Raw genomic sequence first — 25,370 nt, 5'->3', positions numbered from 1 at the left:
AATCCTCGTTTGTAAGTCGCTTTGGATAAAAGCTTCTGCTAAATGCATAAACATAAACGTAATGAATTTGAAGATTTTCCAACGGATGAGACAAGCCTTTACTGTCTTTATTGTCACATTTAACCAGAAAAGAGGTTTAACCTCCTATTCAGAACTCATATTTGTATCAAGGTTTTCGACTTGTCTTCAGACAAATAGCATCAGAAATGGCTGATGAAAATGACAGATGGTTAGATTTTCTCTTTGTAAAGTTAAAAAAGATTAAATAGTATCCGGGCAAATACAAACATCTTTTCTGAATAAGTTCAGCTGCAGCTAAAACTTAACTCACGTGACTGATTAGCTTTTTCTGTCTGGAGAAGATAACTGTTAAGTTCTCCCTGACACGACATATCAACAAAACTCTAGAAGATCATTCTTCTTATTGCTCAAATTTTTGCTTCCTCTACTATCAATTTTTCTTTTACATTTAAAAGTGTTGACAAAATCAGTGTTATTTGTCCTCAATGTTATTTGTCCTAAACAAATACTTGGAGAGGAAACACATTAAACTACCAACATTGCTTCAGCTCTGTTAAAGTTTTGGTAAACTCCTCTGGAACCTAGGTGTCAGTTCCCAGGTTTCTGTGTTGACGGTGTTATTCTTGAGGTGCCCTACATTCTGAGTCCTACAAGAACTGTAACTTGAAATGCCAGGAATTCAGGCCTTGAGGGGCAGGTGGTATATTTGGACATGGTGCTGCATGTTGCCGAACCGTCCTTCACTGTGGGCATTATGTTGGTTTTCAGCTAAATGTCAGGCCCGATCACACTGCAAGCCTGCAATCAATTTGGAGCAGCTTAAATCTGGTGTTTAACTGAGCTAAGGCCTATTTCAGTTTGTAGTTCAACAAATCGATCAAACAATGCATTAAACATCTTTCATTCTGAGACAGACATTGCCTCTCGTCCACTATAAGATTATATACTATAAGACAGTTGAGTTTCATTTGTTCAACAGCAGCAATGAATCAAAGATGACGAAAGCTTCCACTAAAACAAGTAAAGAAACAAGTAAACACCTTCTGCTGTGTGAGAAAGACTTGTCCATGTGGCAAAATGAGAGCTCTTTATCACACAGCTTTGGATATGTTATCATAACTAAGCCTTTGATCAATATGGTGCTTTTGAAGAATACACCGATGACTGACAGCTGCCACGCTCAAACATTTAGCTTTGACGGAGAAAAAAAAGTCAGCTGACACACGAGCTGGACACGAATATCTCCATCAAAATGCTCATTGGAGGAAATCAAAGCATAAACAAAAATATAATTAAGATTCTATCAAGAACTTCCATCATGTTGTGCTCAGTGTGGTGCCCTCAGAGTCATGCATGAGTATCCACTGTGAGCTTGAGCTTTAAGTTGCCTCCAACTGATTTTAGAGTCAGGACAGCTGCAGTTTGTGAGGAGATGGAAATGCTTGATTAATCTCCCAAAGACACATGATTTGGATGGTTGGTTGCTTGCAGTTTGAGCAGTTCCTCCATCAAAATATCCCATATGGCTGCTGTCAAAAGATTTCAACTTTAACTTAACTTCGATGTTAAGCAAACCATATTTCCAGCACATTCCCAGCCATCTGTGAATCCATGTTTCCTCTCCTTGTCAATCAAAAGCATGCACAAAAGCAGCATGTTTCTGGCTTCTTTGTCTCACAGAAATATCTGATATGAGTACTACCACTTAAACGTACACTACATGATACAGGCACGTGTATTAAAATGTGCCACATAGAGCAGCATTCACAGCCACCATTTCATTTAACTTAGTCCAGTATTTTAAACCTAACTTCTAAACATTGCCTGGTGTATCAACATCCCCAGACAGTGTTTATAATATTGTGTTTGAATGTCTGTTCATAAAACTGATCAGTGTTGGAAACACTGGCTGGCATTGCCAACTGCTGTTTATAAACTGGACTGGCGATACCAAGACACGGGTGTGCAGGGCAATGAGGCATTAAGACGCGCAGCTGAGTCAAGTTATGGTTACATCTTGACTTACTGTGTAATGTCATTAGTTAAGGTTTGAAGCCAAAACGTATAGGTCAGATTTAGGAAAAGGTTGATATTTTTGGCTACAAATACGTCACTTTGCACTAGGTAGTGACATAGAAATACTTCTATCTCTGCTCTGAAAACTAAAGGTCTCCTGCGCCGATTAGTGACACTAAGCAGTCCTGAAAAAAAACGGCTTTTTCAGTGTGACAGTCAGACTGAAAAAGCCAATTTGAGACCTTGTAATAAATCTATGAGGGAAAAAGTTTCTGTAAGCTGTAAACATAATTACCAAACTCAAATGTAGTCTAAACACATTCTCTGCTGCTCTGAAACTTTGCAAATGTTTTTTGCTTTGAGGCAACATTTGAATGCAGCTGTACACGTGAGACATGTCAGATGTTTGTGCATGTAAAATCACACTGACTGGGAGAATAAAAAAGATGCAGTACGTCCAAATATACAGGGGTGTACATTAAGTCAGCAGGCCAGATTACTGCTTATAACCTGGAACGTCCAAACATACCGTGTTAGGACACTGAACATTTTTTCATGTGCTTGGAAATCAAAGAATAATGTGATAAAAGCTGTTTCACTGCACTAACTTTCAATCTAGCCCATGGTTTTAAATAGTTGTAATCTTATACACAGCAGTGTCATAACTGAGAGCCGCATGTCTTTCCTAATTTATCTGTGACCAATGATCTTTTGTCATGAACTAACAGAGTCATCTTTGGCACAAATCAAACTGAATACCAAATCTAAACAAATAACAGGATTAAAGTGTGGAGAAGAAAGAAAAAGGAAGTCGTTCACATGCGATACAAAGGGGCCTGCAGGCTTGTGTCCTGACCTGCTCTGTAATCTGTGCACGTTTCTTTTTCCCATTTGTTCTTATCTGCTCACCAGTCCAGGTGTTAGAGGGGGTGTTCTTCACTTTGAACTCCAGAAGGGCCTTTTCCCCAACAGTGTTTAAACACGCTGGGATGTCCCACCTGTTTCCCTGCTCTCTCCTATTTCCCACAACCCTCCACCCCTCCCATTTCTTCCTTTCCCTTCTTCTCCGCCGCCAGTGCTCCGACTCCTCGTCTTCTCTTCAAACACTGACTGAATCATTTCTACCTTCACATCCTCACTCCTGAAATTACACCCCTTCAAAGCGAGGGGAAAGGTAACACGGGGAGGCAGGATGTGTTCTTGTGCTTTTACAGACTTGCAGGTATGTTCTGAGCTTCACTGTAATTATGCTGATAACACAGCAGGAAAGAAGCTGTAGTTCATCATTACTCTGCCTGGGAACCACAACTCTACTGCTGAGAACCGTGTTTAAGGCTTTTTAGGAGAGATTAGCAGTTGTTGCAAGACACAGGTAGTGTTTGTCTAAAGTGCACAACAACAAAAATTTTTTTTTTTACCTGAATTCATCTAAAAAAGGAGGGAAAACTATATTTCAGCCCTAAAGTGTAGCCTCTGTTGATGAAAGCCTTTCATCTGCTCAGCTCTTTGTCCTTTTGCCTTCTCAGGATGGAACATTTTCTGACACACCATACAAACTACCTCAAGTTTCTGGTTAAAACTAACCCAACATAACATCCTCTATGCAATAAGTATGCTCAAATAATCCACAAAAAAACAATGTTAAAGTAATAAAATCAACCGGTTTTACCATGTTTTTTTCAGAACTCAGTGGGTATCGACTACTGCAGACCAGGAACACCACACAAGCTTTGCTGTTTCTGACATGCTCAAACTGGATTTGATGGTGGCGTGACCCAGTCCCTGAAGTCTGTTCAACTCTCCCACATCTAACAAACTAATCACAAAAAATGCCATGATGTTGGCTAATTCACATTACAGTTCTCACAGATCTCCCAAGAGCATGAGAAAAGCGTGGATCGACCTCTCACAGAGGTCACTTAGCTGCATCTGATGCCGATGGTATGACTTTATCTATAAATGAAGCTGGATTATTTCTAGCTGCCTCTGAAAGAATCAGGCTGATCACCATTACGGGTAAATCTGTCTTTCCTAGCTCCAGCTCATCTGTTTCAGGCCAAACGTTTGGACCAATCAGCATCTTATACGAGCAGCAATGGGAAGCTTTCAAAGATGACTCGTCACTGACTGTATATAGCGGCTGCTGATCTGATTGGTTGACGGCCACTTGTGACAGTGACAGACAGACGTTTCACCAAATCACCTTCGAGTATTTCCCAAAAGTGCCCTAAATGTACTAGTTTTTCACCGTTTTGTTGAGTCACCTATATTAAATAACATGCAATAAAGGGATATCTTAATACAATATAATACAATGTGGATATTTACTTACAGAGTGTATCTGTGTAATAGATCCATAATGCTACATGCAAACAACCGTTCAATGAACAACTTTTGATTTGATTTGATTTGATTTGATAAGTACTTCATGCAACCCCATATAAAGTTAATGACATATTCTAATAAATTAGGCCTTAAAACAGCAACAACTAAAGGTGGTATAATTGAAAGCAAGAAAAATTACTAAGGCTTTCCCAAATAAGGAAAATAACACAAACAAGATAAATGAAACCAACAGATTTGAGGACAATGCTGTGAGATCTTGTTTAAAATAATGAAATAATATCTCCACAAAGAAAAGCTTTCCCAGGTTCAAAGTTGAACTAGACTCAACCTGCAGAGCCATGACCCCAACCTCATCCAACACCTGAGGGATGAACTGGAAAAGGGAGCAGCTGACAAAGTTCAGGTTCTCAAACCTTACAGAGACTGAAATCAGGAGATTGGAGGCAAGCATGTGTGCATGGTTTCTAAATAAGGTGTTCATAATGATAAGTTGTTAATATACTTGAGCAAGTGAAAAAGTTCAATCAACTAAGCTTGAGTTTGAGTTTTAAAGTTTTCCTGCACAGAGGAACAAGATCATTCCTCATCACAGATGCCTCAACCCAAACACGACAACTTTTAGCATTAAAATATATCTAAAGCAAGGATGTGAGTATCTGGCAGCAGAGCTGAAGGGATATGAAATGAAAAGCAGGTCTCAGACCTGTTTGCGAACACTCAGCAGAATTCCAAGAGTAAATTTCACAAAACTTTGTTCAATCTTTTTCAAGAGCCCAACCTTCAATAGGTAGAGCACTGGGAGCCTGACACAGAGCCTGCACTCTCACTGCCATTATCATCCACAAAGTCAGTATCTTGCATGCATTATATATGAGACACATCTTCTCAGCTACATATCAGACAACAGAGGATGTGCAGCAGTCTCCACTGATGATACATACTCCTTTTACCACCTAACTGTGCTGATATGCACTTATTAGCTCTGTCTGTCAGTCACACTAACCTGGTGATTTCCTGCATAAATAATACATGAGCAGAAACTATCAGTCTCTACAAACAAACCAAATTCTGTGCGCAGACGTGGTTGAAATTTTAGTGGTTAAACAAGACTAGACGAGTTTATGCACCTACCGCATACAGCGATCCCTCGTAGAAGCAAGCTCCTGGGTTGACAGAGAGATAAGAGAGAGAAACAAAATGCCATTAGTCGAGTTGTCATCCCAAATATGGCATTGACATGAAATTCTCATGGATTACACAAATCTGTCATCATAATGCCTGCAGATGCTGGTGATCGAACGGCAAATCAGCCTCATTAAGATTGAGGAAGCAATCAATTCTCTTCAACACACAAGATGTGCATTTCTGTAAACCCTTTGTATCATGTGTGTTGTTCAGAGCGGTCAAGATCTACAGTAAAATGGTACATCTCAGCAACACACACAAAAACAGCAGATGAATTAACAGATTGTGAAACATATTGGATTTCTAACCGAAAAACAAATGCATTAAATCTTCCTGACTTGAATATCACATTTTAAGGTTTATGTCAAAAGTAATGTGGCTTTTATGGTAGAAATGATCACAAATGTCAAGCATGAAGCTTTATGAGTAGTTCATCTAAAGCTTATTTCAGTTTCCACACGTTCTTGCTTATTTGCTAACAGTTCAATACTTTACTAATTAAATTCATCCTAAACTGCATTTCAACCAGAAAAATCTCCTCCAGGTACCAGGAAATTTAATGGGGTTCTTTTCTTGAACCAACCTACATTTAGAATGCAAGGTCCAAAGGTACTGGTACAATATGTAATCCTCAAAAGCAACCTTAATACTACCTAAGAGAAAACATAGCGGGGATTTGTGAGAGTGTCCAGCTCTTTCAGAGAGGGCTTACAGTGCTTAACATTTCAGAGAGAACATTTACTGAATGTAAGTGGTCTTGGACAGGAACAGGTGTTAACCTGACCTTCAGCAAGGACCTGCACCTTTATTCTTGTTTAGAATCATTTACAGAAATATGGCTAACTACCAATGAGTACAGGAGATGACAAAATGGTAAATTATGAAATGTATTATTTCTGTGCTGCTGACACCCTGAAAAAGTTTGCAGCACCTAAAGTTTGTGCAGTGCAAACAAAGCAAAAAAGTTAGTCTGGAGACCAACTGTCAGCTTCAATCTCCCATTTTAACCATAAAAACACACACACTTTCTCTGAAATGTCCCCTTGTTAAAACAGAGAGCAAACAGCTAATGAAACAGGTCAAATCCAGTTAAGCGTCAACTTTAGTTTCATCTAATTTCAGTTATTCAAACAGAACAGAACAAAATAAATACAGCCAAAATTCCAATTATCAAAGCCATCCATATATACAGAGTGTGTACACAGTGTGTGTGTGTGTGTGTGTGTGTGTGTGTGTGTGTGTGTGTGTGTGTGTGTGTGTGTGTGTGTGTGTGTGTGTGTGTGTGTGTGTGTGTGTGTGTGTGTGTGTGTAGGGGAAGGCAGGTCAGTAGGATAATCATTTCAGCAGACACTCAAACCATTTGATGAGGTGGACCTAAATAATGACGAGGCTCAACAATTCGTTGAACTGACAGAACCAATTTGTTCTTCAGTTGGACAAACACAGTCAAATAAAGCAAACTCCCATCCCACCACTTATGTCAACAGTAGTTGTGCTCAGCAATCTGTTGCGGGGTATCCATAAGAGAATGAATCAAACCACACCCAGACAATTTCAACCATGTTTTCAATTACAAAGCATTTGTAATCCAAGGGGCTCAGTGTTCTGCCCAAGGACACATTGACATGGGGGACAAACTGGGATTGAACCACGAACCCTCCTATTGGCAGATGACTGCTCTTTCCCATAACATTGTCAGTCTATCACAAACCTGAAATCTTTGTAAAACTGATTTTAGAGGATAGTTAAGTCCTCGTTTAGTGAAAGACGTCTTTTCATATATAAATCGAACTAAAATAAATAAATAAAACTAGAGCTAACTTTGTTAAATTTAGTTTCATGCAAATAATATGCATCAACTGGCACAGACTTGAAAAAAACAACAAGGTAATTACCTTAACTGGTGGTGCCTGAACACCTCATATAACCTCTCGTACTTTGCTTTTATCTCCTTAATTTGGGGATTTCCTCATTTACAGTCAGTGCAACGTTAAAAGCGACCATTAGAGCCTCTTTAAGAAACACAAAACGTGCAACTCCCAGACCCAACTCGCAGGGAGAGTGCTGATGATGAGCTGATCGATGGTGATCATTTAGCTCTCAACCTAAGGGTTAAATAGAGCGACAGACAGACAGACAGACGAACGTAACTGTGTCTCAGCTAAACTAGCCTCACAACACCAGACTAAAGGAAAGCGTGAGACGCCTCAGGGGAAAATAGAATCAGAGGTAAACACTTGGTAATATGCTACAGATGGAGAAAACAAGAGTACGGTTTCTGTTTTATGTTCATAAAAGATGCCTGAGAACAAATGTGTTTATGCTGCTGTCTCTTGATTTAGCTTCTTTATGTGTCTGTGTGGGAGAAAGAGTGCTCTGCAAAATATAATCTGGCAGTTTAATCAGTTCTGGGCCGAGACAGTTCTGCCTCTTCTGAAACTGTTTCCAAAAACCAATTAACAGTTCAGATTTTAAACAGTTATTGGCAAGCTTTGAATCTGAGGCATTAATTAAAACATCATATGTTGGTGTCTTTGAAAGAGGTTGTCATTTTAACTGAGTATAAATTGAATGTATTCTAGTTTGGAAGTTTTATAAAGACAGATTATATTCATATCTTGCTTATGCAATTATGTAAGAGGGGAATTCTGGCACATTTTTGCTCAACACCAAAGTGCATGTAAATACTTTTAGTGTGTGGGCTTAAAGCGGAGGTCAAAGGTCATTTTCCACACACAAGAAAAAAGTTTCTCTTAATACATTAACTGGATCTTCTGACTTAAACATTTTGACTTTACTTTAAAACTGTCATCTGTAACGAAATGCAGAAACAAACACAGTTTTCTTGTGATCAAGCCCCAAAGGTCTCCTCAGCTCAGTAATCATGGCCCAAATGAGTTTCATCATCTCGGCTCCCATCAGCCTTAAAAAAACAGGCATCAAAGAACATTTCACAAATAAGAAAATTACTTTTTATATCATGATCGGGGAGTCTCCTGATCTCTTATAACAACATACAGCATAAAATTATTGACATCATCTTTTCAAAAGATGAATCATTTCAGCACACAATCAATCAAAGCAGCACCTGCAAACTGGCCTACAGTTGAAAGTGGGCAAAATGTTGAAATAAGAGGTTTTATCCTGATTTATGTCATTTTTCAGGCATTCAGCCATGACTGTTTTTCGATAAGAATCCGAATTTCAGATTCACATCATCGTTTTCTTTTACCTTTAAATCAATGGATCGTGTCATAGAAGTGCAGCCAAACCTGAATACCTGTTTGCAAATGTCTCATTTAAATTATATCCATGCAAGAATACTTACTATAATTGTCACAAAGGTGAGTTGGACTTAGATAAGGCTGGGTTCTATAATAATTATAAAGACTGAAAAGCATCTGAATTGAACAGCACAAATCTGATCTTAAATCCAACCTTTTGGAAACCATGTTTTTATCTCAACAACCTTTATAATTCAACCTGAAGCGTCAGTTGTTGATAAGATTTCAAAATGTACCACTGTTTTGCTCTGTCTGCCAATGTGATTTTTTTAAATGAGAAAAAGAAAAAGAAAGCATCTAGCTTTATAAAAGCTTGAACTTTATTAAAGCAAGAGCTGCCGAGCAGATTGGATGCATGCCGAGATGAAGAGGGGATTCTAACGATTTTGATTGTCAGTCTCAGCTGCTGCTGCCTGTGAGAAGAGAAAGTTTTCATCATGCACCCTGGCTCTTCCTGCAAATAATATGCTTGATATCAGTAGAGAAATAAAAGGGTGAGGTCAGGAACAGCTGCCCTGATCTGCTTAAGATTCTGCCCCGACGCTCTTATGCATCGGAACTCCTCAGAAGGGGATACTGTAGCTGTACACGGGCAGACCTTTTAGATTTGTTGCATACTAATGAATATCTAAGAGGCAACATGGGATCAGTTTCACAGATGTGTTTAGAAATTTAAGCAGATGAAAATGCAGAATAGGTTAACTGTAAAAACAAGATGCTTGTTGCTTCTCAGATTATTTTACAGTCTGTTGAATGATATAATCTAAGATGTGTATTTTAAGGCTGAGTTTATTTCAGTCCCTCTTTAAATTCTCATTTTGACTGTGGAGTTTAACTTGGCCATGGTGTTTTGTAGGTCAAAAGATGAGGACTTCTCATTAAATAGGGATTGTTTTCTTCTTAGAAACACACTAAATTAAGCAGGGATTAAATAAAGTCTCTGAGACTGTTAGAAAGTTATTGATGGATTTTCAACCAATCACATATATGTTTTCCTTTTGCGATGAAAACACAATGATATGGCAAATTTGTGTCAACTTGCTGATTCATTTTATTTTAATCTGCGAACTCATTATTTTAAAATACACTTTTATCCTCTGGGTATGTGCGAACCCTTTAGTTTAGATGGAATCTCCCAGCTCATCCTCGAGAGTCTGCTCTGTATCCAGCAGCTTGATTTAACCAATCATTTACAGTAACTGTTCAGTAGAACTTAAACTTCTTCGACTCACAACTTTCTCTTCCCTACCGGAGTCTTATGCGCAGTGTGGATGGATGCAGTGCAGAACTAACAGAATCTGAAAGAACTCAATCTGTGCTGTGAGAGTGCACGGTGCTCCCCGACAAACCCTGACCTACATAACAAGCTGGACAACTTGTTTGGTGAAAAGAAATAAAAAATACCAACCATGTATCCCAATGGGAACTGTGAGGATCCCAGACAGAGCGCCGACAAGTATCCACCATCCACTCATGCTCGGAACCATAGCGGGAATTAAATCCAGATATAGTCAGGAGGAGAAACCGCGCTGTGTGTTAGTGTGTCTAGCTGAAATTATAGCAGTCCTCTCTGTGCATCATTGGTGTTCTGAAAACAACAGAAAGGATCCAGAAATCTTTTATAAGGAACAGAGAGACGGAGCGCTCCAGGTCGACTTCCGAGCGCTGCGCTCCGGGGCTGGAATGCGGCGCAGTCCCGTAACCTGGAGAGGTATGCACCTCCTTTCTCTCGCGCTCGCTGCTCTGCCTCTCTCACAAAACTCTACCTACATCAAATAAAAAGCTAAACAACAACAAAAATACAACCAATAAATGCAAAGTGGTCCGTCCCCTCCCGTGCAGCAGCAGCCGGGACGCTTTCAAAAGCCGAAACGCATGACAACGACAAGCCGTCGGACTTTCTGCGAACGCTCCGCGGCGTTTGAAGTCACTTCTAGTCCTCTCTGAGCCCCCCACTCCCTCCTCCTCCTCCTCCTACTCTTCTTCTTCTTTTTCTTGTTCGTTCTCTCCAAGAGGACGTCCCACCTCTTTCCTCTGCTGCCTCCCCCCACTTCTACCTCGCAGATATCATAATCTGACTTGATGGGTACTTCGCTCAATGGGGATTAAATTGCGAAGGAGGGAATTAGTGTTCTGGAGTGGTATTTGGTGGTGTATGATCATGTGAGGGATTCATCTGTTTAATCTCATTTACAGCTGGAAAATCTGAGGTCAACAAAAAATAATGAAATCGTTCCCCTCCCCGTGGTGCTGGGTAGCGTTTCTACTTAATTATGCTTAAACACAAATGTATCCCCGATACTGTCATCACAATGTCCATGTTATGTCATTAAAGAGACTTCTGGTTTGTCTGTGCCAGCCCAATGCTTACCTTTATGTTGGATCTGTTGAGAGACCATAACATCCCTGTTTAATCCACTCTTGGGAGTCTATGTTGTCTTTGTGTCGCATAATGGCTTTCCGTTATCAATGAATGGCCTTCTTATACTCTTATCCGATTACAGAGTGCATCTAGATGCCAAGTGGGTTTATGATGAGAATGCTGCACTCTGGTACTTAAAGCAGGGGTTTAAAAGCAGGGATTTGGACCTTTGCAATGGTCAAAATTTGAACCCAAGAAAGGTTCACACGCAACATACAGTCACTTTGACATACTTGCAAATACTTTTTAGAAGTTTTTTGGATTTTATTGTTGTACTAACATTTCAGTATTGTATGTTCCCTTGTGTGTCTAAACCTTGCAGAAGCGTGCACAATGTCTAAGATGGATGAATTCACTAATCAAGAGAAACACTGATTTCTTGACAGTGCGGGCAAAGGAGCTAAAAGATGGGTTTTGACACAGTTTTAAAGCAACTCTAAAAATATCATATTATGCTTCTGTGTTTTTATGTTATCTGCACTGTGTTGTAACTTCTTTGCATTGTGCAAAGATCTGTAATTACAGATCTAAAAGTCTCCTTTAAAGAGACATATCAAAGCTGTTAAAATACCTGACACGATTAGTTTGTTGTCCAAGCTTTTCATTCTTTACTTAATAACTGCCAGTAATGGTCGCTATGAAACACATTTGCATAGTGCCGGCCTTGTGGCTGTGGCACACCTCAGACTAAAGATGAACAGCTGCCTTGGATTCTGCCAGCTCTGTTATAGAGGGGTGCTCTTAAAGAGGCAGGAGCTGAAACTGAGCATTTTAGACAGAAAGAGGGCAGGAGTTGCTGCAGTCATGTGCAGTTTGACTAAAGGTATTCATTTTTTGAACATCAAGAAAAATGAATAACTTCTAATAGACCCCCGCAATAGAATTATGGGTGTGTAAATAAGCATATAATGGGTCATTAGAGTGATGACGTATGACTATATGGTACTGATCCATCACACTTTTGCATCTCCATTGCTGTCAGTGCTCAACAGGGAGTTTGTAAATTCTTCTCATTGACTTTCTTGTGCATCAGAAGCACTTTTCATTCAAGTAGCATTTCAAAACAGTCTGCCTATGTTTTCATTTAAAGTAGTTTTACAGAGGGAAATGCAGCCAGTGTCTGTAAAATAACCCTTTTAGCAGTACTGAGGATACCTGCACTTCGTGCCCTGTGAGTGTAATGTTTAATCAGAGGGAGCGCAGGACTGAGATTCCTCAGTGTCACATGGCAGTAACCTGAGCTCAACTCAGCCCTTTTGTCCTCTGCCAGAAACAGGGATCAGAATCAGTTTTGCCTTTGAATGAGCCTTCTTTCTGCGGCTTTCTGAACCCTGTAACTATTTATATTTGATGGCAGTGATGCAGTGGAAGATTAGAAAACTCCTGATATCCAATGTGTGAACAAAGAACCAGTTATGAGGGGTTCACTGAATTACTCACTGAGGTCAAACTTAACATGTCGGTCTGATACATTTCAGGTTAGAATTAAAGACATTTTTGCATTACTCATAATTTCAAATGGCTCATCTGATTTTTTCGTAGTTTTTTTTCTTATCAGTGTCACAGGATGTTGACTGAAAGTATTACTGGGAAATGTGATAATTTGCCTCTCCTGCTGAGAAGAAACTGGTGGACAAGGTGAAGGGAAGAAATAATACAACCCTAATGTTTAGTGTCAAATCACTGCAATACAAGGAAATGTCACTCTGTTAATATACCTTTGCTTATACTTCTACACATTTGCACTGTTTATACTCTGTATATGAAACCTGTGTAATACAAGCTAATGATAGTCTCAAATTCTGTCTGTTGTGATCTTAGTTCCAGTCCATAGTTAGACTTTCTATAATCACTGACTTATCATTCTTAAACGTTTCCATTTTCCTCAGCCAAAGCCAATGTGTTTGATTGCTGTCATCTGCTTGTTTGTTAGCGATGCCAAATTTAAGAAAAGTTGGTCGGGAGTTGGTGCAAGGACAAAGGAATCTTCCAAGTGCAGATCAGAACAATTCAAGCATCAAAATACCATCACAATTTTATAATACAAGCCACATATTTGAAAGGATAAAGCAGAGCGTATCTTCAGACTTTTGAGCAGGATAAACTCAAAGAGGACAAACAAACTTTAAACTCAGGAAGAGTAACAGGAGATTAATATTTTCCATGAGAACGAGCAACTGTGAAGCGTCCAGGTCTCTGCAACAACACAATTTGTTGCTTCTGCTCTTAAGTGAAAAACTCTCATTAAAGGCACTTCCATTAGTTTTTCAGTTTGCACAGCTTCTATCCCTTGCCGTGGTGTGTATTCTCTCATCCCTCCAAATCCTATTAGAATAAGCTGTTGCAAGAGCTTGATCTCCCCACAGGGACCAATAAAAATTCTAACTTATCTCAATTGTATGGTGAACCTGAAGCTTGTTAGAGAATAAATATTGTACTTGGTTAATTCAACACAAGCAATCTGAAAAGATAGCATGACACTGTGTGTGCTTTGGGACATGAAAGTCCTGCGTCACCTTCCCAGAGACCTGCTGTTGGCAGCTCATACTAAAATCTCAAGAGTGTGCAATGCTCTGAGGGAGGCTGCAGAACGAATCTGCAGGGCACTTAAACTCTTCTAATCTTAATAGAAAAACTAGTTGCATTTAAATGTTCAAGTCACAGGTTTAACTTCAGGCCTCTTTATTGATCCTAAGCATGAATCAATAAAGACACTATTTCATTTAAGAGAAAAACAACTGGAAGAAGTTACTTTATGAGGCGACAAGCAAAGGTAAAGGTTTACCTTTATAAGCATTTTTTAAAGACATCACTCACTGAGAAAGCATTCTCATCTACTGCATAACCAGCAGGAATAACACTAACCATGGAGCCATTATATAGACATATATCATGAGATTAAAGCTGCTAGATAGTTTGTAAACTATGAAAGAGCACATCTCTGCTATACAAATTGATCTCCAGAGAGAGTCATTTTTTAATAAAGGCGAACCCACCTGCTTTTATGTAAGCTTGAGTAAAATATCTAAAAGTATAGAAAATCCCACCTTGGTGACATGTTGTCTCAGTTTAACCTGCAGCGGGGGGGGGGGTTCTCAGTTCAGTTCTGCAGGGGCCAGCAGCAGCACAGGCTGGGTAAACACTGCCTCCTGGTGGTCAGTTAAGGCATTTTCTTTTACTGAGAGCGCTTTAAATCACAGACGTATTCAGGCCCCGGGCTCTCACTTATCGTCATCACAGCCAGCACTTCAATTAATCCAAGCAGAACTTTACAGCTGAACAGTTACTCATAAATGTACAACCTTTGTTTCAACAACTGTGGGGAAATGGCAAACTTTGACTGCCTCAACATCTCACCTGGAAATATTAAGTTTGACCAGCTTTCCAGAAGAAGACCCTTTGGATTTCTGACGGTGTGTTTTCTGACTAAAATATGATATGAACTGAGGTCTAAAACGAGATTGGACCCATTTATCAAGACGAGGCCAAAAAAAAAAAAAAAAGGACTACGAGGATTCATCATAGCTTTAACAAAAAAAAAAAAAAAAAAACTCGATATAGCAAGTAATTACATTTTTCAAATGCTCGTCTTTCTTCCTGACACTGCAAAATAAGAAGAGCTCCGACACCCAAATGTTGGTCATGTTTGAGCTTTCCAAAGAAACGGGCATGACTCTGCAGCACCAACAGCCTCCACTACTCTGACTTTTAAACTGCCTCCTGCATTTATTACTACTTTTGCTTCAGCTGCAGGGATTTTGCTGCCACTCAGACACAAAGGCATCAGTGAGATGTAACACTTACAGGGTTTTGTCTGAATTCCACTTCTGTTAGAGGTCAGAGCTTGATGTTTAATCCCAAAACTGAGGAAGCATTTCTTTTTAAAGCTGGCTCTGTGATCGAAGGAATTGTGTCAAAAGAGGATAAAGACAAACACACACTGCTGACACAAAGCTGGAACCTTGTAAAGAATCTCATTATATGATGTAGCAACAACCCTGAGAAGATTTGGGATAATTGAGCCTTCCAGGTTTGAACACCTAACAACAGAAATATATTTGAGCCTGGCCTCCTAACTGCTGATGACAGTTAAATTAGGAAAACAAATGTTATTCTTTTTAAGGTTTTCACATCTGATTTCAAAATAAGTCAAAACACCTGATTGAACATTGGGTGAATAGGACTGAACGTGGGATATTCGAATCATAAATGTAATAAAATAACAAAGAATATAAATCAAGAAATGCTGTTGCTATGTTGCTTAATCTGAATCCTTTTTCATAAACCACTGAGCTTTGGGCTGTGGCTCAGCATGAATTAATATTAATCAAATGCACTTTTCTGTCCTGGTCACCTTGTACGTCTTGTCCCACTTCCACCTCCTGGGATCCTTCAAGAGAAAAGTGCTGAGGAGTCATAGTCAGAGCTGAAACTTTATTAGGTAAAGTCATTATGTACAATCTGAAGGAGGAGGAGTCATTCCGCTGAAGTTGGGTCTGCTTTGGGCAAAACGTCTTCACTCTTGAACCAAACGGCTTCGCTGGTTTGACTGGTGATGATCGCTCGCTCGATGAAAGGCCCTGATGAGAGGAAAAGGAGGCAAGAAGCGGAAAACAAAGCATGTGAATAACAAAGACCTTATTTGACCAAAATCTCCCCCAGCTAACGATTTTAAATATCATACAGACAACCACAGAAATCACACACTGTAGTTAGAGGAAATGTTTCTGAAACAGCATTTAGAGCAACAAGAGACACTAAGGTCCTGTTCAGACCGGGTAGTAACACGCTGATCCAATAACAAGTGGATGGTTCTGAACACAGGTGTGAATTAGGGGTGGGCGATATGACGATATTAGAGCGTGAAGGATTACAACGTGAAGACAATCTGTCAAACTGCAGACATCGTGGGATCGTCTCCGGCACATTCTATAAATTACAGTTCTGTGCTGATGAACCGACGCACCAGTTGTATTACGTCGTCAACCTGACCGACCAATCACAGCGAATTACGGGCAGTGACGCGCGTTCTTACCCGCCTCCTTGTTTGTGTCTTCAGCCATGGCTGAAATGTCGCTAAAAAAAAATTCACCTCCATTATATGGAATTGGTTTGGATTTTTTGCAACTGATCAAGCGCCAGCAAATGTAATTTGCAAAGTTTGCACAGAAACGGTTCGCATGGTGGGTGGCAACACGACGAACCTGTTCAATCACTTGAAGAATCCCAAACAGGATGTTGAGAGCGTGACAGGCGGAGGCAGCAGCCAGCGTAAAACCAAAACAGACAACATTAACACAGGCGTTTGACCAAGGCACTCCAAAAATTACTTTCACTTTCTGTTACTACTTCTGCAAGAATGCACTTTATTAGAATGTTGAGAATGTCTGTTAAGAAAGGTTCTTTGGACTAAATTGTCTGTTTTTCAATTTAAGATCATGATAAAATCAAAATCGTGATTTTATTTAAAAAAAAATCATGATATGATATTTTTGCCATATCGCCCAACCCTAGGTGATTGGGCGATATTCAGAGGTGGTCTGGGACGCGGGTGGACTTTCCATTAAGCTGTGTGAACACAAATGTGTCCTGGGGCCACAGAAGAGGATCCTACCCACCTCACGTGACTCAGTCCAAACAGTAAAGTTTCCACTTTCTCAGCACACCCTGTAAAAAGCAGCGTCCAAACTCTCGGGCTGTATAATTCACAGAAAACCTCCAGCTCGTCTTTTGTGTCAGCTTCTGCAGCGACAGAGAACAAAGCCACGAAGCTCAAAGCCAAAAGTCCAATCTGTGCCATCAGTCGGGGATCCGCCTTTAGCAGCTTTGTTTAGAGCCAAACCGCGCACGTCACTGCTCCCCAAAAACCGGTGTTTTAATGTAACAAAGCAGAACTTAGCGCTGCACACCGCAGCCAGGGGGGAATGTGTTGTTGCTGCGTATTTCACGGCGCAAACACTTTGTGGATGTTCTCCAACAGTAAAGTTAGTGTTTTTGGTTGAATACGTTCAGAGGCTGACACAGAAAGGAAGTTTAAAAGCGTCTCTTTGTGAGCCTTCATTCAGGTGAGCAGACACTGAGCTCTGCAACATTCACACCATTGTTCCGTACGTCTCTCTTACCGCGTCCGTTACTGAACTGACATTATTGAAATGGGAAATAGAATCATTCTTAAATAAATGCGACTAAGGCTAACCTGAAACATGCTCCTTTTTTAAATAGCTGACCGTGTTATGGAACCAACGTGTTTAATTACAGAGTGAATAACTGCTCTAAAGATGCAAATGAAGAAAAAACACATGCTTAAAGCTGTCCACTTGGGATCGGATCACACGGGACACAAAAGAATACCAAATGGGAAAAGGGCCTAAAGAGCTCATTAAACTTATCGTCGGTCATCTTTGTCATGTGAAACAGTTAAAGAGCCTCCAGCAGAAACGGACCATTTGCTGAGCTCAGTTTCTGTAGCAGAGCTCAGAAACCTTTATCGTATGTATCCCACTGCTGCTGCTGGGTTGTAATTCTGCTTAAGCAGTCTTTAGAAAACGGACGGATAAAATGTGTTTGGAAAAGTTATTTTGAACATAACAGCACAAGAGTGTCTGTATAATGATGCAGATCCTGCTGAGTAGAAGTTTGCACGACATTATGTTCTAAAGTCTTCGGTGTTTATTTGAAGAAATGAAAGTTCCCTGCTGTCTTTATGTCTCCTGTCTCAGCATCACATCTCCTGTTGTGTGCATTCTTCATTCATCAGCATTTTGTACTTTTGTCTTTAATAGCTCCCATGATCCCCTGAGATTTTCTTGTTTCCCTCACCCACACGTTGCATTTCCATACTATGTTCTCTGTTTTAAGCATTTATCTGTGCAGCTCCCTCTTGTTTCTGTCCATGTAGGCCATTAGCTTGTATCTAAACGGCTCTTGAAAAACATTATGTCTTTACATTAATGAAAAACAAGAAGCTAAACTATGGTTCAAGTGTTCACATCCTCTGATGCTTGACTGCTGGCTGCAGAAGTAATTCAATTCTGCAGTCCTTGTGCTCATCTCGTAGTGAAGCTGAACTGCTGTGTAATGGTTGCTGGCACAAACTCAAAGAGGGGTCTCTGCTGACAAGAGTCCAGAAATCCCAGGTGGCTTAGCTTGACACGACGCCTTCATCGCAAAAAAGGCGCTCAGCTATGAAAACTGCAGAGCTGTAATGAGGCTGCAAGTGAGACATTTCACACAGCCAGGGCAGAGCAGGGGACGCTTCATGGAGCAGAGCAGGTTCAGCGGAGCTTTAAGACTTTCAGGGTGAGAAGTCCCGTGAGGATCTTCATCAGGCTAAAACTGCACACTCTCAGGTTTACAGTGAGCACTTCAACCAGAAGCATCTGCTGCGAGCACAGACCTGCTGCTGCGTTGAGCTGCTGTGCAGCAGAGTGAAACTGTTTAATGACCTCCAACAAGGAAGTTTGGGTTTTTTCCCCTTTGCTTCTTTTCTGAGTTTTTCTATTCTTTTTGTTTAGTAACCAGGGAAACATCTCAAAACTGAGTATTTTCACCATTTACTCAAAAACATTTACTCAATTTACTCAAATGTGAAGCATTGACTGTGTTTTATACCCGTTCGATCTGTATTAAAATCATCTGGATCCTGATTAAGGCTACATTCAAATTATACTATTAACATTACAGACTTAATCAAATAAAAAAAGAGAAGAATGTCAATTTAAAAGCATTTTACAAACCTTGGTGGACAGAAATCTACTGACTTATTGTTTTAAAGAGTCGGCGGTTAGGGTGTGGGGACATCTGGTGGCACAAAATGCAAACTGCAACCAACAAAGTTTGTTCTAAACAAATGTTTAAGTTGCACTGATATCGAAGAAGAGAGACTCGAGATGAGTGGGTAAAGTAGAGATTCTGATGGGCAGTTCCAGCTTTAAAAAGGTCACAAATGTTTCTGAAAGCTCTGCAGTTTTCTTTAAAGCAGCAAATGTTAATGACAATTTATTCAACAAGCTCAAAATCAATAAGTCTTCCTCCTGTAAGGGCCAGTTAGCTAATGATTTCATTCTGAATCTTTATTGATGCAAAGTAAAGACAAAAACGATCTAATTAACTCCCAAATACTGAAAAGCTCCTCACTCAAACTCCTCTGCTTCCCTGCTCAGTTCATAAAACCGGCCGCCTCACCAGAGCAAACTGCTTTTTTAGAGTAGGGTTAGGACTGCATGTTGGGAGAAAGATTTACGAATACCACAGAGGTACGTAGAGGTTCCACAGATAGTCAAACACAGACTCAAAGAGTGTTGAGGAGGGCATTTCAAAGGAGCTGTAATTAGAAATAACAGAGAGTAAACAGGCTAAAACACTGATGAGAAATATTGAGTTTTGAACATCAGTCCCATTTAAAATACATTACCTTCATTTGATAGTTAAAAGGAAAATAGGAGATGGGGAAATTTGACTTTGCTTTGTTTAAAACGCGGCTCAGTAACTCCACTGCTTGATGTAAAAGGTTGAAAAATCTTAATTAACCAAAATCCCAAAGAACACCTGTCTGGAATGTTGCTAATTCCTCCTGCTGTCTGCAACAGTCTGGCAACAGAGCTGTGACCTACAGGGCTGCATTGGGACCCAACTCAAATCTCGCGGGAGCGGGAGGTTTGAACTTTGCTGCGGGTGGGTGCAGGCAGCTAAAAAAAAAAAAAAAACACTGCGGGACGAGAGAAGACACAAAGTCAGTGCATTTCTATTATCGTGCGGGCATAAACTCTCAAAGTTTTGCAGGTGCGGGCGGGAGTTGACAGAAATTCGGCGGGAGCGGAATGAAGAAAACAGTCCGGTGCAGGGCTCTACTGTGAACTGAACTGCAGGGGGAACTAAAGAGCAGCCAGCAGGTGAAAGCATTTCCCCTCTAAAAAAACATTTCAGTGAATGAAAATTATCTTTTTTTTTTATCCCAAACAGCAGTCAAAGCAGTTATGGAGGACGCATCAGCTGGAGCTGCCGGGGGTTTTGTGGCGTGATTGTTTCAGGTGTTGGTGAACGTACCCATGTTGGCGGGCCGGTGTGAACAAACATCAATCAGGACGGTCTGCATGTTGGCAAAGATGTGCTCAGTGGGCATGTCAAGCTGCAGAGGACAAAAGAAAGTGAACTTAGATCTATCGTTTATCAAAGTAAAGTAAATCCAATCATGATGCTCTGCCTTTAAAGCAGTGTTTCTCAACTCTGGTCCTCATGACCCACCGCGCCCTGCATGTTTTTGATGTTTCCATCCTCCACCGCACCTGATTCAAATGATCAGCTCGTCATCAAGCTCTGCAGCCTGATAAGGAGCCATTCATTTGAATCAGGTGTGGTGGAGGAGGGAAACATCAAAAACATGCAGGGCATTTTCTCAGATACCACCATCAGCAACAGTCATCACCCATGGTGCACTTTGTTCGGACATACCGTAGCTATCTGGGTCCTAATGTAGCAGTCACTTTCCACCAGGTACTCATGACCGGTTTGAAACAACTCCAGTGTCAGGGGAATGTTGTTGCTGACTGTGCCTGTAAACGGAAAAGAACTGATCAGCACTCCTGTCCTCTGTGGCGACAGATAAATGCACAAATCAGACATTCAGCTGTCGCAGTTGTTGCCATAAGTGTTACGAGTCTGCATGAGAAATAGCACGATGACAAATATGTACGACAGTACAATGAGGAAAATGTCCATCTTATTGGAGACAAATTAAAACAGCTGTTTATTCAGAGGAAATCCCACACAAAGTGAAATCATTCAGCTTCAATTAGTCAAGAAACAAAAGGGTGAGACGGTGGTTTCACCCTCAGCTCACCCCTCTTGCTCTTTGGAAACTTCTTCCTCAGTTTGTTTTTCAGAGGCACAAGCTTCGGCAGAATATCTGGAACCGCTACGTAGAAGTCAGCCGAAACCTCATCGTCCAGGATCTGGGAATGATGGGAACTCACATTAGATTAATTTGAAATTAAATACTTTGAATATTTTATGCCTTCATTTACAGTCCTGCAAAGTTCACATGCCTGTTTGATTTTCTCTTTACGACTTTGAGCTTCATCAAAGCTGACAGACAGTAACGCTAACTATCAAGTTTTAACTTGTTTATCTGCTTTTCTGAGTTTGAATACTTAAAAGGAAGCTGCTGTACATGAACATCAAATCCGATGCAGTCTGAATGTGGAAAACAAGTTTGTTATAATTACGTTCACTAAACTGCAATTTACTGCACCCATCCATTGATGGATTATCCTCTGCTTATCCAAGGTGGAGTCAAGGAGGCAACAAGAGGCAACAAAACAACAATATTCATCTGCCAACATGCATCAAGTCAAACCTGTATGAATTAAGCCAACATCAGCCTAACTATTTTATCACTGTTAAGCAAGATGTTTCTACATATTCAATCACCTGCTGTTCATCCACTGGAACTGACTAAAGTCATCAGTGCACCACAGTGCTTATTTGACTGACTCACCTGCTGAATGAGCTCTACTCCCCCAGCATATGTTGCTCCACTGTCCTGAGCAACTTTGGCTTGATTGGGATCCTGCAGGGAAACACAGAGGAGTCATTTAAATCTGATTTGGGAGCGTACACCAGAGTCATTTATTATGGTTGTTAACGTGTGCATCTTCGTTACAGCCTGTGTCACCAGACAGGAATATGAATCAAATTCACCCTGTGATAGAAATAATAAATAACTAAATAACCACAAGCAAAGCCCATTCATCACAGCTGACAAAAGAAAAGGTGCTGCTTCTGCCGATCTGAATCATGCTCAAAGAAAATTAAAACAATTCATCATCAACAGACACAATATTGCCTATGAGTTGAGGATTAAGTGAGGTCTAATTTAAAAAAAAAAAAAAAAAAGAGTCTTTACCTCAGTGAAAACTAGAACTTTGTTCTTCTCTGTTTTGAAGGAGTGCGGTAAATGCACAGTGCTGACGAAGGGGTCGATTCTTTTCTGAGGAGAGAAAAAAAGATTATTTTCTGCAGCTATGAGTGCTCAGCATGCTGCAAGAAGATAAAAGATTTGGAATAAAACATTAGGAGGAAAATGCAATATCAATCACAGGCCAACACCGGGTAATCAAGTGTTAAATCTATTCCAACAGCATTTAAATCCTCATGTCTCTGTGGTGTTCCTAATTCATCACATAAAAAGCATTAGTTCTGCAGACAGATGAGGCTGAGGCAGAGTTAGTCTCTGTGATGTGGAAACAAACTAATTCCTCTGTTACGCCATTTTCAGCTCACTCATTAAAACTGCTCGTGCTTCAAAGATCGATGCCATATACGTCTCATTTTAGTGGAAGTAAGATGTGACGATAAAAGCAAGAACAGGGACTCTGTTCAACTAAGTCTGACAGCAAAAATGAGTCTGTAAACAGATACAACCGGCAGGCGATCAGCCCTCATCAGCTTTTTGATGATTGTCTGTTCTGAGGATCCAGCTGGATGATTTAGCAAAAGCCAGGTGCTACATTCTGAGATACAATGGTGAGAAAAAATGTGTACTGTAACAAATGGGGTCGTGCACATGAAGCCAGGAAAGCAGATGTGTTTAAAGGTGGAACTCGGGCAATCAATACATGCCGACTTGTGATGAGCCTTAGTGACAAAGATGTGACAAAAGCTCACTCTGCTGGGCTGTAATGCAACTTTTTGGGAAATCAGAGAAATTAAAAAATATTTGTCTTCTGGAACCCCAGCTGCTCGAGGCGGATGGTCGTCCTGCCTGAGTCTGGTTCTGCCAGAGGTTTCCTCCTGTTAAAAGGGAGGTTTTTTTCCTCTCCACAGTCGCCTCGTGCACGCTCAGGATGGGAGATTGGGCCGAAGGAAATTGTTTCTTTGAACTGGCAATGTATGTATGAATTGGACTAATTTTGAATTTAATAAATTGAATTTGATTGGATTATGAAATGCCTTGAGATGGCATTTGTTGTAATTGGTTGGCCTTAACATTCAAAGTAAAGGCAACTCCTGATGTAAGAAAAAATAAATAAATGTGAATTATGAATAATAAAAATGTCTCTGATGGGTGTAGAAAATAATTACAAATACAAACCATGAGCAGAGACAAGTGCAATGTCTCACAATAACCATCAAAGACAGTTTTACACCTGCACTAACTGGGGTTCATTTTCTTTCTTTACATCAACGCTGACGACACAACAGTTTCGTTTGGAGTGACAATTTAGTTCTTTTAATTGTTGTTACTTGGCAAAAGTGAGCAAAAGCAAGCTAATCCCTGTGAATTGACACGTGGTGCAAAGTTTATAACTATTGCACAATTCATGCAGTTGTGAACGATGACATTTTTCAGAAGCTGGTCGACATCTGGGGACTCTGCGTCAAACTTGTGGAACCATGTTTTCTGTCGTGGGAGCACCAGTTAGACCCCGGAAACTCTACAATGAACCTCAAGTTGGAAATGATTTGGGACAAATACAAAATGTGACTTTAAAGATCTACTTTGCTTTGATCAAGAAAAAAAATACGTGGAAGCGTTGACTTTCTGATTAGACTTCCAAACATAAGCAAAGAACATAACTGCAGCTGCTACCTTTTTCTCCAGTTTCATGTCCAGCCTCAGATCAATGTAAACGGGCTGATTGAGGGGAGTGAAGTCCAACATCTGGAATTTCTTCAGCAAGTCGATGGCAGCGGCTGGACTGTAGCTCTTCCTGGGATAGTACCTCGTCACGTACACATCATCCACCGGCGCCCATGCCGTCTTCCCAAAAGGCTTGTGTCTGTCTTTGTCATCAATGACAATCTTCTCTTTCTTTTCCTCCTTCTCTGCATCCTCCTTTTTTTTGTCTTTTTTCAGGGCCCTGGCAGTCAATAGGACTTGCGTTAAACGGGAGAGTCATCGAGCATTTACAACCTGCATCGTGCACACTAAAGAGGTGGGTATGGACTTAATGTGCTAAAGTGTTGGGAGGGTGAAGCTTCAAGCTGGAAAATGAAGACGTGCGTTAACTTACTTCACAGCTGCAAAAGTCCTGACCCGCAGATTCCTCGGAGCAGTGTGCGATACGCCTGCGGAAGTGGGACCGCTGGCACTCAGCAGGTGCCGCTGACATCCTGCTAAAACTGGACAAGACGAAGACAAGCTCCATGAGAAATTAATAAAGAGTTCACTTCTATCTTATCCATGTAAAATGGATGTCAAGGGACACGACATCAAACTGCATTCCACAATTTGAGGCAAACATTTTGTGTCTGAGCTTATATTCCACACAGCACAAGAAGGAGGCTGCAAAATATATCTCAGCTTCACCAAAGCAGAACACAGCGAGAGTTTATATCCATGTAATGATGCCCAATTCCCCTCACTCATTCACTCTTATCATGGGTACCAACATATCGTAATTTTCCTTCATCGTTTCGGGGTTAGCTAACGGACAGCTGTGAGGCTAAAAGGTGTAACTTTTCAAATGGACCCGGAAACCAAACTAAACGTATGAAGGAACAAACTCTTCAAGCACCTCAATGCAAATACATGCCCGGAAAAAAAGAAACACGATTAACACTTTAACAACTGACCTTTCCACATAGTCCGCGCGCAGGTTGCCATGTTTGGGAACTCTGCTGGTGGTCCGTGTGAGAACAGCGGTTGCATCTAATGGTTCCGCTTGAAAAAAAAAAAAAAACGTTCAAATCTTCAATCACAAACCCACATTTCGTAGTTATCTCACAAATTGCGGAATATGAAGAACTTGTATAAAATGTCAGGTATGTATAAGGAATCTGAAAAACACATTCTCATATTTGGTGAAGTTCAAAATTATTTTTATCATATTTTTGATACTAAAAAACTACTTCTATATACAACAACTGCTACTACTACTATACTATACTTTTTTTAGTTGTATTTGTGTTTGTATGTTTGTTTTAGAACAACCATAAACAAAGACCCTGTAGTCTCTTTAAATAAATAATATATAAAGACTTTTTACAAAAAAATGTCCTACAAATATTGGATTCCAAACTGCTGCTTGATGACCGTGATATCTGTTTCTTTTTACGTTAAAAATGAACAATTTCCCAAATTTTGGGTGACATGA

General features: G+C 40.3%; 2 protein-coding genes across 4 annotated transcripts in view; both read right to left on the bottom strand.

The window, feature by feature from the left end:
- Positions 1–10,809, bottom strand: part of fras1 (Fraser extracellular matrix complex subunit 1) — a 236,035-nt gene extending 225,226 nt beyond the window's left edge. For all 3 annotated transcript variants that reach the window (XM_072387285.1, XM_072387281.1, XM_072387284.1), the window contains exons 1-2: positions 10,261–10,809; positions 5,515–5,546 (exon numbers count right to left, since the gene is read on the bottom strand). In XM_072387285.1, the coding sequence (XP_072243386.1) occupies positions 5,515–5,546; positions 10,261–10,339 (111 nt within the window). In that variant the 5' untranslated portion in view covers positions 10,340–10,809. The remainder of the gene's footprint in view (positions 1–5,514; positions 5,547–10,260) is intronic.
- Positions 10,810–15,558: 4,749 nt separating this feature from the next.
- mrpl1 (mitochondrial ribosomal protein L1) lies at positions 15,559–24,937 on the bottom strand. Its single transcript, XM_072386917.1, has 9 exons — positions 24,850–24,937; positions 24,288–24,396; positions 23,864–24,134; positions 22,178–22,261; positions 21,770–21,841; positions 21,113–21,224; positions 20,725–20,825; positions 20,320–20,401; positions 15,559–15,854 (listed from the first exon to the last, which is right to left on the bottom strand). The coding sequence occupies exons 1-9, from the start codon at positions 24,923–24,925 to the stop codon at positions 15,751–15,753; spliced, it is 1,011 nt and encodes a 336-aa protein (XP_072243018.1). The 5' UTR covers positions 24,926–24,937; the 3' UTR covers positions 15,559–15,750.
- Between the last annotated feature and the right edge of the window lie 433 nt (positions 24,938–25,370).

Source organism: Leuresthes tenuis, unplaced genomic scaffold (assembly GCF_036924035.1).
Source record: "Leuresthes tenuis unplaced genomic scaffold, fLeuTen1.0.hap1 SCAF_6, whole genome shotgun sequence".
Taxonomy (NCBI): Eukaryota; Metazoa; Chordata; class Actinopteri; order Atheriniformes; family Atherinopsidae; genus Leuresthes; species Leuresthes tenuis.
The sequence above is the reverse complement of the archived record's forward strand: the minus strand, read 5'-3'. Positions and strand labels throughout refer to the sequence as shown.

What these genes read in the sequence shown, in the direction of transcription:
- mrpl1 (XM_072386917.1), bottom strand. Translation starts at nt 24,925, where the DNA reads ATGCAACCGCTGTTCTCACACGGACCACCAGCAGAGTTCCCAAACATG. An exon ending in GAGTAGAGCTCATTCAGCAG is followed by an intron (nt 21,225 to 21,769) that starts GTGAGTCAGTCA and finishes CATCATTCCCAG; the next exon opens with ATCCTGGACGATGAGGTTTC. An exon ending in ACACCGGCCCGCCAACATGG is followed by an intron (nt 15,855 to 20,319) that starts GTACGTTCACCA and finishes TCCTCTCATCAG; the next exon opens with GGCCTTTCATCGAGCGAGCG.